Genomic DNA, 16,567 nt, shown 5'->3' with positions numbered 1-16,567 from the left:
ACGGCAATGTTTCAGGAGTTTAGGACGCAGAATAGGACACATCTTATTATTTTAAATCAGTATTTAACCTCAGAGATCTCAAAGTAAAAAGAGGTGCTAAAGTCTGATTTTGTGGTGACTGCGCTTTAAAATTAAAATACTATAATCTTAATTCTAGTGAAGAAGGATTTTGAAAGCCTGACAGTTATCAGTGTTGAGTACTAATGTAAGGTTAACCCTGGTTTAAATGTTTTAAAATGATTAACAGTTAAAAACATTCGTTCAAATTTAGAAACCTATTACATTTCCAAAGTAACTTTCCAAACACTGATAAACTGTCATGTGTCACTGCATTCCAAAATGTGTCCAAGCGCAATTCAGAATGCAAGAAAAGTTTTGCTTTTCCATTTATCAGTGTCAGAGCATAGCAACGGTTTGAAGGCAATCTTGCTTAGCAAGTTAGGGAAAGTTGACATGTTCACAGTAAGCTAACATTTTAGGTAGCTAATCTAATTGTACAGGTGTGTGATGGTAACTCATGAACTCTTGAGATTTTTTTAGCATTAAGGATGCATGCTAAATCATGATTATACAGAAGTAACATCTTTTTTTCAGTACTGTGACATCCAAGTGAAATGGAAAAAAAAAACACTATATTCTCGCTCCAAGGTGGATCTAAAATCACACAAATGCACACCAGGAAAAATAAACAAATATGTTTATTAACCACCCCAGTGAACGGCATGGAGACCCCACTGAGATGCAAAATGCTGGAATAAATATTCCACCTGACAAGATTTTCCTTCATTTTCCCTCTCTTTTTTCCATTACCTCCAATAAACCTGGTTTTCTTTCTGTAGCATCTCTATCACTCTTTCATTCTCCCTTTTCAAAGTGACATTCATCTCCGGGAAGAGCGGTGACAGACTTACAAAGGATTGATACATTTGATAGATGTTGCGCTCATGTGTGTGTGTATATGTGTGTGTGTGTGAGGTCAGGAGTGTGTTGGCAGACGGCTTGCAGACAAGACTAAGCTGGAGTGGAATACAGAATCAAGTGTATGAATTATAGATCGGCCACTACATGCGAACACATACACATATGCTGTTAAGTGCAAAGTCCAAAAACACCACACCATCTGAGGCTTTCTGAAGGCCACGTGAAGTGTTAATATCTCTTTGATCACTTCTCATATCGGTTCTTGTGTGTTTCACTCTTGACGCTGTCACATCTGCCTCTCTGTCCCTTTTTTTACCTTTCATCTTGTTTTTCACTCATTTCTCTACCTCTTCCCCCCCTCCATACCACTCAAATCCACAGGCACCACAGTGCTAACATCAGACGGCGGCTCCTTCAGTGAATAAATGCAGCTGTGTGTGCGTGTCTATTCTGTATACTGTGAAAGAGAGTGAGTGAGTGTTTGTTTGCGTAACATATGCTGGGTCCAGTGAAAGACACTAATGTGTGTGGGGGAAGGGGTTATAAATAAATATCATAAATGGCTACTGTGTGTTCCCATATTTCCCAGGAGATGTGTGGAGAATGGAGCCAGTGTGAGGTTTTACAGGGCTGATATAGAAAACTCTTGAGGACCACAGATCAGGTGAGACTTTTATGAAGACTCACAAACCCCGTTCATGTGTCACCGTTCCCTGAAATTCATAACGCAGAGTATGTATCTGCTTTCTGCTATGCATTTCCATTTATTCCAATGGCAGTTGCTTGGCTGAAATATATGACTAGAAATCTGAGCCGTAAATATCATGTGACTAATCACTCTGGAGCCACAGGATATGACATCATGACAACACTGATTGGCTAAAGGCAAAACTAGATTACTAGATTTCAGCAGTGGTCAACCATCCCGGATATGAACCTTTGGCAATGTCCTGACCTTCGTGACCACAATGCTACCGTCCTCCAACGCCGTTAATCACACTTTCACTCTATAATCAGCTTCATGTATTTTCATAATCACTGTAGATTCAAGCACTGTTTAATATTCAGCACACACACACACTTGCATGTATTGAGGACAGTTTTCCTTTGATCATGCGGAAAAGATGAAAGTTTTTTTTGTGTTTTGCCAGAGTTGTGCAGGGTAATATGTGAGATGTGATTTAAAACCTGCTGCCATGGGCAACACAGCAGTTGCTGGAATATATTTGTCTGCTTTTATGAAACGAACAGGTCAACACTCTGTGTGTGTGTTTGTGTGAGAAGGGCATTTTTAGCAGTAATCAGAAAACAGTCGTTTTTATCTAATTTAAAAGTATTGTATGTCTATTTAATATAAAGTGTGTGTGTTCAGTTGATAAATGTCTGTTAGTTTTCAATATAATATTTAATATATAAGAAAAAATATAATCAGAAACACACTTACGTTTAGTCTCTCATACGATCACTAAGGCTGCATTTATTTGATCAAAAATAGTAAAAACAGTAATGTTGTGAAATATTGTTGCAATTGAAAAAAAAGAAAGTATTTTAATACATTTTAAAATGTAATTTATTCCTGTGATGCAAAGCTTAATATGTCAGTCTTCAGTGTCACATGAGAAATCATTCTAATATGCTGACTTGCTGCTTAAGAAACGTTTCGTATTATTAGCAATGTTGAAAAAAGTTGTGCTGCTTAATATTTTTGTGGAAACCATGTTAATTTGTTTTAGAATTCTTTGATGAACAGGAAGTTCAAAACAACGGTATTTATTTAAAAGAGAAATCTTTTGTAGCAGTATTAATTGACTTTTGATCAGTTTAATGCTTCCTTGCTAAATAAAGGTATTAATTTATTTCAAACCCCCAAACTTTTGAACGGTAGAGTAATGTAAGCGTTTTGCATTTTTAGAATTAAAAAAAGATTCACACTCACACACACAAACACGTGTGTGTTGGGTGGAGGTTAATGGGGCCTCTTGATTTATTTGCTTGTTTTTAGGGATGAGTATTGAGTCGCTATGCATTTAGTTCCAACATTCACTAATACACACATACAGCTGACAGCATGTGATGAATGTGTGTACGACTAACAGTCTCTGGTTCCACTTGTTTTGGGTGTTGCAGCAAAACGACAGGTTAAAACAAGAGAATATGGGGGGAGGATAGAGAGTCTGCACACACACACACACACACACACACATTATTATGTTGGTTTTTGTGGTTTATGGGGACTCTCCATAGGCGTAATGGTTTTTATACTGAACAAACTGTGTGTGCTATTGCCCTACACCAACCCTACACCTAAACTTAGCCCTCACAGGAGACTTTGTGCATTTTTAGATGTTCAAAAAAACACCATTTAGTATGTTTTTTAAGCCTTTTGAATTACGGGGACATTGACAGTGTCCTCATAAACCACCTTCATATTGTAATACCTCTGTCATACCCATGTCATTATACAAATTTGTGTCCTCATAAACATGCACACACACACACACACACACACACACACAGAGTCATGGCTGAAAGCACAGGTATGCGATCTATTGTGACACTGTGTAATCAATACATGTAGCTGATTTATAGCAAGTAATTAGTCTGCCCCTTTATCTACTCACACACACACTCACACCAACCGGAGCTGTGCCAGTCTGCTCTTTTGCCGTTTCCCGCTGCTTTCAGCCGTTTGGTGTGATACACTCGGTCAACATCCCCTACTGTCGTCTGACCTTCAGACTGAGCACAACACACATTCACGCACACAGTCTCACGCACACTTCTCCTATGCAATCTCCTTTCCGCTCCCTCAGCTTCAACATCGTCAAATCTTGTTGCGTTAAAGAATTATCTTTCTAAAGCTGAAGTCTGCATCCACTGCATCCACTGTGTGCACACACTGTCAATGTGTGAATCGCAGATGCTTGATGTAAAAACCTCATGTTTCTGAGCCGGATCCTCCTCTGAATGAGACTGGCGGGAGAGAAAGACGCGATCGGCGATTAGGATTACGACAGACAGAGAGGTGGGCGGAGAAGAGTTTGCAGCTTGTTACCTCTTTTATTCTGTCCTGTTGAGGTGTGTTAGTGTGTCTGTGTGTGTGTGTGTATGACAGCGTGCCCCTGAGGAAAGTTTAAGAAAACTGCTGCATCCAAAAAGCCTTGTCTACACATACACACACACAAACCCTCCCGCATCAGTGCGCTAATTAGTAACGGAAGCTGGATGTACTGACCATCCAGAGCCCATCTAGAGTCTGAGCCAAACTCTTTAGCACACATCCATACAAATATATATATAAATAGCCTATACATGTACCTTGTTTTTAATATTTGTCCTAAAACATTCTTTCAAAGGTTTTCCAACACATTCACATGTCTACACACTCAAACAGACTTCACACACACACACTGAAACAAACACACAGGTTGTAATCAGGGACCGGACCATCTTAATTGTCATTCCATAGACGAACTGGCCTAGTTTCAAACCCTACACACTGTACAGAGCATACACTCAAAACACACTGCAGCAGCTTGTAAAATGAACAAACACATGCTCTCAATCTAAAGTAACGTCAGCATATCTTTGGATATTTTATAAATGTCTTTATCCAGATCCAGTTTCTTCTTTTAAGTAATTTTCCTCAGAATTAGGGTTAACAAAAACTTATTTTGAACATTAGAAAGTGTTTAATTTGAAATTAAGGCTTGTTCTTGATTAAATGTTTAATTTATTAGGACACGCCCCAATATTCATAGTAGCGGTACTTTTACATTTGGACCCACCCTGATTTTGAATATCCTGTGAATTTAATATTTGATAACATTTTATTGTACAGTGTCCTTGTTACACAGTGCATGTACAATAAAATTTTGCACAACTACAAGCAACTAACCCTAAACCAAATCCTAATCTCTAAAGTAAGTACATGTTGTTAATTAATATTACTCAGTACTTAATTGTATAATTACACTGTAACGAGACCATCTTAAATAAGTTTAACTAAAATTAGTGGCATAATTTAGAACAATACAGTACTTAATCACCATTATTTTATCATCTGATATGGCTATATCGGCCAATGGACACTGTACTGTAATGCAAATATATCTCAAAATAGCCAAACATTGTCTGATTCTTCATTTTGGCCAACATAAATGGGTCTATCACTATATTAAATTCTTGTATGTCAAATGTGTAAATGTGTGCTGTTAAGCCAAGTGAGATGTCTTGCGAACAAAGTTCACAAAGAATAAGAAATGAGCTGAGTGAGATGTTACTCAAAGAAACACAAGCAAATACACACAAAAACACGTCACCTCTCCATGGCCCTGCCCTGCCCCCTTTACCCACTCTGTCTTTTATTCTGAATAGAAACATGGCATTTTCAGAAAGAACGAGAGAGAGAAATGGGGTATTACTGGGCAGGAAAAGTACTAATCCTTTGCCTTGCTTCCTTCCAGCCAATGATACCCAGAAGCAACTGGCAACAGCTGCTCAGAAAGATCCCAAATCACACACACACCCACACACACACACACACACACACACAGTCTGAGTGTATTAACATGAATATGCGATCCCATTTATAACTAAAAATTTTAAACAAAAACAGATTCCCCTAAACATGTGACACACTGTTTAGTCTATCACACAGTATAAACGACTAATAACTGAAACCAAAAATGTCATACGGCCTGCTGTCCTTGTGCAACATTATAACAGTTTATAATGCTCGCACACTGCTAAACAAAGCCAGCACTTGATCACCTTCGGTTACAAATGGTATAAGCGTTGTTACACTGTCATTAATGCATTATTAATGCTCTATAAACTACTGATGAGCATCCCAGGAGAGAAAGCCGCCGTCATAGAGGACTCTGTGTTCCAAAAGAGCCTAATATATAAAATGCTAAGCCAAAGCTTAAATCTAACCAAACTCCAGAGGAGATTGATGGATGGACTGCTGTTTGTGCGACACATCAAGCACTGGTTTGTTGTGGATGTGTGTGTGGGATGGTATGTGTTGGACCAGGAATATTGCCAAGGCAGAGGTTCATTCCATGGGTGGTAAAGGAGAAGTGTACATGTCTGTGTGTGTGTGTTTGTTGGACTTCTTACAGCACATAACTTCTGCCATCTGTTCATGACTGCCAGAAGTGGTATATGGGAGCTGAGGGAAATCAGCAACACACACACTCAAACACACATTGACTTGGCTAAGGGAGGACTTACCGTTGATTTCTATTGTTTTGACTCTAATCCTTAAGGAAAAAACTTTTAGAACACCCCAAAGTTTGGGGTCTGTATGATTTGTATAACATATGCTCTTTATATTTGCCATGAACAAAATAGATATAAGGAAAAACATTTCAGTACAAACCTGTCAGAAACTCACACACACACACACACACCGATCCGTTTGTTTTACCACTTATGGCTTTATGTAAGTATCTAAGTTATGCCCTTCCGGGGAATTGATAATTACATTGAAGACACCCATCCAGGTTGACAGGCCAGCAAGTGTGTACGTGCTTCACACGCCTCTGCCTCTGTCTGTGTGTACGGGTGTGTGCATTACTGAGCAGGTATCTGATATAAGAAAGTCTACACATGTGTGTGAACAGGTGGTTACAGACACCATTTAGAGAATGTGTTTCGTTGCTCATTAATGACTCATCTGCTGACTGCAGTGAGTTTCAAAGAGCATTAATGAGTTCAACCAACCACAACTAATAAGAGCAAAACAAAAGAAAAACACTCACATGAATGTGCAAAGGGTCTTAAAATGTATGGAAATGTAAGTAGTATGTAATAAGAAGGAATTGCAATATAGAGTCTATCTAAAACATAATGAAGACTTTCAGTAACAAAAACATGCACACACACACACACACACGCACACACTTGTGCACTTGCGCATCAAGACTTAATGAATTAGGACCTGATATTCTGATTTATAAAATGGATCCTTCAACATTTGATTCTTACTTCTGATTTGAGGAGGTTTGTGTTAAATTGATCACAACAGCTATTTTACTTCATATACAGCTTCATGCTGTGCCTAAGAACACATCTTACTCACGTTAACTTCACTGTAATGTGCGGCCTCTTGTGGCTTATTGCTTTAATCCGTCTGTCTGAAATGATCAATTTAAACTTACTGTCTCTGGATACACAGACCTAAAAAGATGAATAAAGGAATAGAAAGAAAAAGAGAGAAAAACAGGGGATTTGGTGGTTAGGATTAGAAGTGAAAAGGAGCTGGGTGGTGAAGTGTTTGCAGGTTCTTGTCTCATAACAATCCCTCTTAGTTTATGCTGTGGTTTTACTGAAGACTTTCTGCATTCTCTCCTTTGGACCATGTGTGAACATTAACTGTAATTCTCTCGCCGTCTCCTAATATTTACCTGCTATCAGTATGAGAAATCAGATCCACCAGCAATCAGATGATCTCTCCCAACACACACTCACAGAGCGGAGAAATGGGCCAAGAAAGCATCAAGTTCCTTTCTATTTTCTAAGTGACTGTAACATGTTTAGTAGAGCCATCTAGAATCCAAACACAACAGAGACTCGGGTGAACTCAGCCAAGAAACCTGTCTTTAGCAAACAACTGATAATGATCAACACCTCTCAACAACATGGGCTCTCATACCTGCCCACACATGCAGAAAATTCAGACACTATCTGCCTGGAGTGATGAGCTATTATTGAGTCCACACACACACACACACACACACACTCTTAGCTGTCATGCAATCCACTCTGCAGGGCCTCATCCGTCAACTGTGGGATAATAAATCAATGGCAAGGACAAAGTGTGTTTACATAATATCAGCTACACAAGTGTTCATAGCAACAATACCCACTTTGTGCCACTGTACAAACTCAGCCAGTTACACACTGCCCAATCGAAGAGGCTGTAACTCGAGCTCCTTAAGAACACAGAATCACTGACAACCTATTCATTTTAAGCATGTGATATATAATTACAAACAATCCTCTGTTTTTGAAAGTGTCCAAAAAATACATTTGAGAAGGGCTTGCACTGAAAAAAAAGGTGTGAATCACACAGGTAAGTGAAGCCTAAATCAATTTAGATCCTTTGATGCAGGGTTACAGATTTCAAATACAGGAAATGCAAAGATTCAGATGAACTCAAATGAATCACTTAGTATAGTGAATACAGTTTGACTGATTCATTTAAGAGAATCGACCCATTCATTTTCAAATGAAACATCACTGTGGCCTCTACAAGCTCTACTGTATACCTTGGTGACTAAAAATGTACATTCACTACAGAAATGACAAAGGCCTTTCCAGTCATTTCAGATAATTTTGTAAGTGTTTTTATAATTGTTCTGATTCAGTCTGATTCACTAATGAATCACTAATTCATTGAACACAATCTGTTTATTCAGAACAGAACAAAATATTCACAAATCAATCTTGGTATATGCCAAGTATTTCAGAGCAAAACACACTATCATTCAAAAAACTGGGGTCAGTAATTCTTTTAATATAAATTAATACTTGATTTAGCAAGGATGCATTAAACTGATCAAAGGTGGCAATAATGATATGAAAGATTTCTCTTTTAAATAAATGCTGTTCTTTTGAACATTCTATTACTATCAACATTGTATTCAATATTATCAACATTGATTAATAAAAAATTATTCTTAAGCAGTAAATCAACATATTAGAATGATTTCTGAAGCATCATGTGACAGTGAAGACTGAAATAATGGCTGCTGAAAATTCACCTTCACCATTACAGGATTTAATTAAATTAAATATTAATATAGAAAAGAGTTATTCTGAATTGCAATAATATTTCACAATATTCCTGTTTTTACAGTATTTTTGTTCAACTAAATGTGGCCTTAGTGAGCATAAGAGACTTATTTAAAAAATAAAAAAATAAAAAAAACTTACTGACCCCAAACTGAATGGTTTGTACACAAAATGTATATTTAAAATTCCCGACTTTTCCAGGCACGAGAAACACAGTGTAAAAACTCTCTGATATTTCCTGTTTTTTGTGTGTGTGTGATCAAAGAATGTGAGGTGTAATGTCTGACCTGTGGGCTCTGGGGACAGTAGGTGGGCGCTGTACACCGGAGGGAAGATGAGGGCTGCGAGGTACAGAAGGAGACAGAGCGGGACCATCCCGGGCCAAATGACACAGGGACAAGTGTCCTCACCACGGAGAACAGACTCAGACATCCTCCACCGTTCCACACATGCTGTCAATGTAGCGCTGCCACACACACACAAACACAGTCCTGACGCTGCCTGTCACCCACCTAAAACACAAAAACATAATCAACAATCATAAGAGAACAAACACTTCATATAACAGTATAAAAAGTAAAAATGCTCACAGACATTCAATAAAACTTAGGCCTGTTCCTTGTTATTTTGACATGGGACACATTTTTCAAAACACTCGACTGAAATTCTGTGCTGACGTGCAAATGTCTGCAGCAGTCTCTCTGCGTACACTGTAAATTGAAAAATAAAGTGCGTCAACCACACACAACTGCCACGAGCGAATGAAATGGAGTGATTTTATATTATATGTCCCGCGCTAGTTTAGACGAGACTGGGATTTGTTTTAAACTCTCTTTTGCCTTCTTACTCTCCCTTTTTTTCTTTTCTCTCTAGTCGGTCTACTCTGAAACACGTCTTTCACTAAGCTAACACAAACACACTTATCTCTCTAAAGAAAACATATGCTCCCCTCACACTCTATGACTTGTGTGTGTGTCGGTGTCTTGCCACATAGAGAGTTTACATTAGTCACAATAAAAGGGATGTAAAGAGCTTTAAATACACACACACACACACACACACACATATATTTATACTGTAGGCTGTATGGTTTGATTCCCCGCTGAAAGATTTTCGCTCAAAGACGCTGAGAATTTGAGAGGACTCTGTGTTGGTTTAAACTTGAACTACTGTTATTTCAGAACAGCCTTGGTTTAGACACACAAAATGTTTGCATTAACTTTAAACGGTGGCATTCTTCTTGAACGGACGCACACACTTTCCTGAGGCTTGTGTGGCACTGTTTTTCTTTCCCTTCACGAGCAGACACTTGATTCTTGGTCAGCACATACTGAAGAGAGAGAAAGAGAGAAGCCGGGCTGGTGTGTTGAGTAACTCAGTGTTTTCTCTGGCCGGCGGAGCAGGAGTGTGCACTGCGCTCTGGGCTGATAGTGTATCAGCACTTGCTGTTGTAGGAGAGAAGGGTATATTTGTGGAGCGTATTTCTGGAGTGGGAATCGTAGGTGTGTTTTTTGAGCATGTTTCTGGAGCCATACTATCTTACAGTAACAATGCTTAAAAGTAGGGTAGAGACCTAAAGCAGAAACAAACTCTGATATATTCTTGGAAGAGGCCTTATCTTGTATTATTATTATTATTATTATGCATCTTTTTGGAGCATTGGATTCTGATTGGTTAATCACAGCATTCCATGGTACAAGACAGTTAAGGTAATTGACTGTTTAACCAGGCAACAATTTTTTTTTTAGCTCTGTTAGACTAACTACACAGTTTATTTCTCCTGCGTAATGCTATAATTTCATCTCAAATGACAACTTATTTAGTTATTTGGGGATAAGCAGTGTAATGAATGGGATAATGTGCAGTAAGCCAGTCATTATCGCAAAAATAAACCTCTTTGTGGTGATAAAAGACTATCCTGATCACCCTGTTGTGGTTTATTTAGCGATAATGAATGAATGATTGTACAATATCTGTTACATATATATATATAGTTGGAATATTGAACTGTGCCTGCTTGTATCTTAGCTATGCATTTATAATAAGCCACTTTAACACATACCCTTCAAAAGTTTATGGTCTGAAAGTTTTTTTTTTTTTTTTAAATAAGTCTCTTTCAAAAAATCCAGTAAAAACAGTAATATTGTGAAATATTTTTACAATTTAAAATAACTGTTTCTATTTTCATAAACTTTAAAATGTAATTTATTCCTGTGAAAGCAAAGCTGAATTTTCAGCATTATTACTCCAGTCCTCACTGTCACATGATCCCTTAGAAATAATTATAATATCCTTGAATAGAAAGTTAATAATTTGTTTCAAAATAGAATGTTTTTGTAACCATTCATTCTAAGTAAAAGTAATCATTTCTTTTGAAAAACTGACCCCAAACTTAAATGCATATACTTCTGAGCAAATGAAACTTTAGGGTATAGGCAGCTGGGACTGTGTGACATGACAGATGTGTGCAGCAGTGTGTTGCTGTGTGGTGTGTAAAACTTTAACTCTCTCAGAAGAGTCAGTGTTTATCTAGGCGATTACTGAAGACTTTGATTTGGACTCTATTGAAATATTATGATTATCAGTCTAGCCAATAATTCAACATTAGCTACTATGTTTTTACTGTCTGTATCTCATTTTCTGTCTCTTACTTTTAGACCCCTCAGTCAACTCTGATTCAGAACACATATTAAAGTATAAAAAATATAATGATCTTTTAATGGCAGGCAAGCAACTACAGACCTGAATAAGGCATTGCAAGAATATTCTGTCAAATCCTGGGCGTTTATGTGTATAATGTCTAATAGTTTTGGGTGAGAGAGATAGAATCCTATCACACGCTAATCACACCTTGCAACAAATCTAGGACTCAAAAATGTCAGTAATCTCCAGTAATTGTGCAGCCATGTCAACGGCCAACCCATCTTAAAATCTGCCAATAAAAATAGGGATTAGGAGGGAACAGACGGAGCAAGAGAGTGAAAAAGAGTGTGAGAGAGAGACAGCAGACGAAAAGCTGAAGTCTGAGGTGTCTCTATTAGAGTTTGGCTTTAATCCTCTTCCGAGGACTTCACTCGCCCTCCTGCGGTTCTCTGAGAGCTCTGCACGTGTGTGGGAGTGTGTGAGGCTACGGGTTTGTGCATTGCTTCAGTGTAGACAACTGAATAAAGGTGAGAATTAAACTCCCTAACCCACCCTTTTAAACATCCCCATGGAGGAACACATGAAACACAGATAAATCAAAGAGGACCAATTTACAAACCACATTTACAGATGTTTGTCACTGTGAAATTTTGGGTTTCTCCAAACTTCTCAGTCAGTGACTTTTCTGTGCTTTCTATCATTAAACCCATCTTCTCATATGCTTACATATGCATCATATGCGTCTGGCATGACACTGTCCACAAAAACATTCATAGAAAAAGAAAAACATAAGGATAATTAAAAACAGAAGGATGAAAGAGCGAGAGCGCAGTAACATTGTCCATTGTTTATTGTATGCCTCGTTTTCATTCATGCTGTTTTTAGCCCTTGGACTGCATTGTGCATTGTGTGTAAAATGATCTTGAGCACATTTTTTGTTGAGGTTTTTAATATATATTAGATTAATCTCTTACCAGTAGCCAAAGTCTAAAGAGAGCATAAGGAACATTAAAGAAATTAGAAAGTTTGATGGTATATATTCAAGACTTCAACTCTCAAACTTTCGACAGTCCACAGAGTAGTGTATTGATTTTGAGGCAGCACCAGTCCGCTGAGGGTCACAATTAGTCGAGGTTCCAATTGAAAAGAGCTTCTTTTTTCCCTGATGACACGACCGCTCACATTTGAGTTGTGTGAATGCCTTGGAGAGACCTTTACTGGTTCCACTAGGGCTGGTTTGAAAAGTGCACGGGACACATGACTAGAAAAGTAATGATTATCACCCCCTCAAAAAAGGTACTGTCATTTCTGAAAGTGGGAGATTCTTATCATGCGTTCAACATCCAAGCTTTTCATCCTTTTAGTCAGTTGTTTCTACTATATTGAGTTTTCAAAGATTCAGAGACTAATTTCCTAATCAGTAAATTGTTCATTTCACTTAAAAGCAGAATGAATGTATTGTTGGTACCATTTAAAAATATAACTCAGCAAGAAAACAAGACATCAAGAACGTTTCATACAGTGCATGAGTTTAGCAGCCAAATTTCAGGATATCTGACAACCTGAACTGACAGCAATAAACTTCTTGTCAGCCATTTAAAGCCCAAAGAAAACTTTATAAACAATAGATCTGCTTAAAATAATGATATCATCGAGATTAGGGGAAAACCTAACCGTTTACATCCTAGTTCAGTTCTCACCACGGACTCCAGTCAGGTTTGAATGACTCTAGTACATGAGGTGGCTAATTGCCCCCAGTAGCCCACATTAACACCTCCAGAGACTAATTCACTCCGATAGCTACAATTGGTTTCAGATGGCCCTTGGGTACGGAGGAGGAAAAACTGGTGAGGTTCCCTTCAGTGTGAGCTAAAAACAACACAAATTAAGCCCTACTGAGGTGGCTGCAGAAGAAATGGATGTAATTTTGGTTTTAAAATGCGTCATACATAAAGCTGTAAAGGGCTTATTCTCTCATCAGAAAGACATGACAAGTGAGTGACTGTTAACGAGTTTACAACAGGTGAAAATATAAATGGCTCTTTACAAGGTCTCTAAAGGGAAGAATAGTTATAAACAGTTTTGTGTTAAACTCATGCAGCTTGAAGGATCGGTTGATATAAGTTTCCCATCACCTCACATCCCACGGTGGGTTTCGGCACCATTAAAACACATACACCTACATGACAAAGACCAGCTGCTGACTAATTAAAGGCTAGTTTCTGACTCGCGCTTCAGGAAACGAGTCGATTTCACATCTCAAATCGAATGTCCACACAACAGGCTAAATTATACACCGCAAACATTTTTAATTGAGCCATATTGTGAAGTATTTCAGCACAGGTGCGGCTTCTACTCGCGACTGGTAGAGCAGCTTTGGAGCACGCGGTACTCATACTCTCTCACACAAACACACACTCCGCGCAACACCTGTCCGACTGTAAGCGATACGGGCACACACCACATGTCACCGCAGCTCACTTCTATACTAAAACTTTGTTTCCATTCAGAATGCTTTGATTGAATCAATAGCCCAATTGAAAAATAAAACACGTTTTGGAACTGGAACAAGGAAACAAGCAGAAATATGAGGAATAAGAAAATATTTTTATATTTTCTACCCCTCAAAGGCGCCTTTACATAGGCTACCTGGTCTGAGCAGCTCTGTCTGCTTCAGAGTCTGTGGTAAAGTATGCAGACTTCAGCTTTTATAGTTGCCTACATTAGAGACGGCTCTGATGCTGCTTTGCGTCCATGTAAATGATGCAGCATGAGTGCAGCCTTAAACTTTGTTACTCTCGTGATGGAGTATGCATTTTATAACTTTATCTACTTATTTATCTATTTTAATATTTCACAATTCATGTTTCTATATTCATAAGGAATTCCATTATTACTTAGGCAACTGTAAAAGACAACATGTAGGCTAATAATAAGAATTATAATAATAAACTCCTCACCAAATTCCTTCTTGACAGTAATCCTTTTCGAGATCAAAATAAAATAGGTTTATCTGCTTTTTGAGAATGCTTGGTCTGAGGGGTCCTGTCCAGATTTTTCGTGAATCACATTCAGGGGGCAAATCATCCAAATACAACGAAGTTTCCAAATCCAGGCGTGAAGAAAATCTGGACAGACTTGAAGTCAGTGCGGTATTTGAGAAGAAGCCGTATTCACACACAACCTTGAGCTGTCCGACTCTGTCCAGTCCTTAAACCGCTGAAAAGTGTATCAAAAGCACACTGGACTGTATCATCTAAAGGAGCACCAGTGTAGTTTTGGCTCGTTAGAGAGTCTCGGGGCCGTACGAAGGAAGCTCCGCTCTTCTGCGCTACGCTGTCCGGGCACAACTGCTCCGCTGCGCCGCCGGGTCTGTTGTGAAGTGCGGGGCGTTTGGTGCTGTGTGAAAGCTTGGCTCACAGACTCCTACTAACAGTTTGAGCACCGGGCACTGGAGAGAGAGGAAAAAATTAACTAGGATCGGATTTCAAACCGCGTCCCTGCTGCGAGTGCAGTGCTCGCCGCCTGCCGCCCCCCTCGCGAGTTCAGGGCAGAGAGAGAGAGAGAGAGAGAGAGAGAGAGAGAGCCGCAGGCGCCTCCCACACTAAACCCGAATATTCAATCAACTTACTCAGCTGCGCTCAGCGAACCCAAACCGGGCTATGGACCATGGACAGAGTCAGCAGAAAAACAAGATTCTGCTGTTCATACTCTTTTCAGGGCGCGAATTATAGCGGGGTTTGGGGGGGGCATGACAACGTTTCAGTAAGAACAAAAGTTTGAATACAAGTCAGTGAGGGCTAATGTACACGAAGATGCTGCCATTGTTTGAGGAGGTAACCACACTGTTCAAACGCCTGGTTTATCGGGCAATGCGTCGACAAGGGTAGCTAAAAGCGTTAGGCTATTTATAACGATTTTATATATTTACACACCACAAATATATCACAAAAATGTTTGGTTTGAAACGGCGTTAAGATTAATTTCTAACTGCTTTTAGAAGGCTGAAAGACTATTCATCTTGTGCAAGACTATTGAGCCCCAAAAATTACCGACAGAAATTCTTTAGGCTACAAATCCAACTGACAACCCTCTATGGTATGCATTATGTAGCCTACTAACCATTAAATATTTTTTCAAATAAGTTTTATTACATGAAATAGCTTCAATTCTGCAAATCAAACAGAGATTTTGAGGGGTATTTAGGAAAACGTTGCTATATGACAACAGTGTACCATAATGGAAAATGGCCAAAAATGTAATTTTTCTATCAAATTATGATTTTCTTTTCAATTGAAATGCACATTTCTTTTAGAAATTGATGCAAATTTCTTTTAGAAATAGAAGAGCATGAATCTTAAATTCTATCAAAATCTGCCACACACATACAGACACATATACACACTTTCATCGTTACAGGCACTGAAGGCCAACTCATCCTCATCACATGGAAGAGCCAACTCTGCACTCTTCCTATTGCCCTTTCCATGAAATATTGCTGTATTCATTTTCTGAAAAGAGTAACTCATTTTCTTATTCAAACATCAAAACAACTATACTACAATAAACACTTCAAATAAAAACAGTAAATATCTGCAATCATATTATTGATATTACAATCTGTAAAAAATCGCAATGGGGAAATACATTACTTCAGTTCCACTGTGGTACAGCGTTGTCATATGGCAACATTGATATTTTCTCAATTTACAGTAAAACTATGTTAAACAGTGTTGATTTTTTAATAAAAATATGTAACCAAAGAAAGAAAAGAAAAAACAAAGAAGCCAAAAAAAAAAAAAAAACCTTAAGAAGAGATCTTCAGAAATTAGGTTAATATAGCAATTTAAGGAGCACTTCAACAGGTGTCTTCCATCATGTGAGGGTGAAAGTGGGAAAAGTGTTTATATTTATATCCTGGCATTGAATAGCGTTTATAAATGTCAACACAGATCATTATTGCATGCCCCTCAGCCCATATTGTGCAGTTAGGAAAGCAATTCAACATTTAAGGTGAGTCACTAAAATAAACAAAAAATACCTAACGTGCAAAAATGTTTCTGGCTGTCTGTCATTTCATGTCACTGACTAATTCTCTGACAAATCACATGCTGTTGGGAATAAAAGCACAATGCGGAACACTCCTATAGAACCATGATTTACAATTATTCAGTTTTAACTGTAATATTATACTCCCAAA

General features: G+C 38.3%; 1 protein-coding gene across 8 annotated transcripts in view; it reads right to left on the bottom strand.

Annotated features, from left to right (window-relative positions):
• Positions 1 to 14,914, bottom strand: part of LOC306884104 (fibroblast growth factor receptor 3) — a 48,077-nt gene extending 33,163 nt beyond the window's left edge. For 4 of the 8 annotated variants that reach the window (XM_079439787.1, XM_079439785.1, XM_079439784.1 and 1 more), the window contains exons 1-2: positions 14,328 to 14,912; positions 9,012 to 9,236 (exon numbers count right to left, since the gene is read on the bottom strand). In XM_079439787.1, coding sequence (XP_079295913.1) covers positions 9,012 to 9,156 — 145 coding nt within the window. In that variant the 5' untranslated portion in view covers positions 9,157 to 9,236; positions 14,328 to 14,912. Of the gene's footprint in view, positions 1 to 9,011; positions 9,237 to 14,327 lie in introns of all 8 variants that reach the window. The other 4 variants (XM_079439783.1, XM_079439781.1, XM_079439782.1 and 1 more) reach the window with 2 other exon arrangements.
• Positions 14,915 to 16,567: the final 1,653 nt, after the last annotated feature.

This window comes from Barbus barbus (assembly GCF_936440315.1).
Source record: "Barbus barbus genome assembly, chromosome: 18".
Taxonomy (NCBI): domain Eukaryota; kingdom Metazoa; phylum Chordata; class Actinopteri; order Cypriniformes; family Cyprinidae; genus Barbus; species Barbus barbus.
Note: the sequence above shows the minus strand (reverse complement) of the source record. Positions and strands in the feature narration are given on the sequence as shown.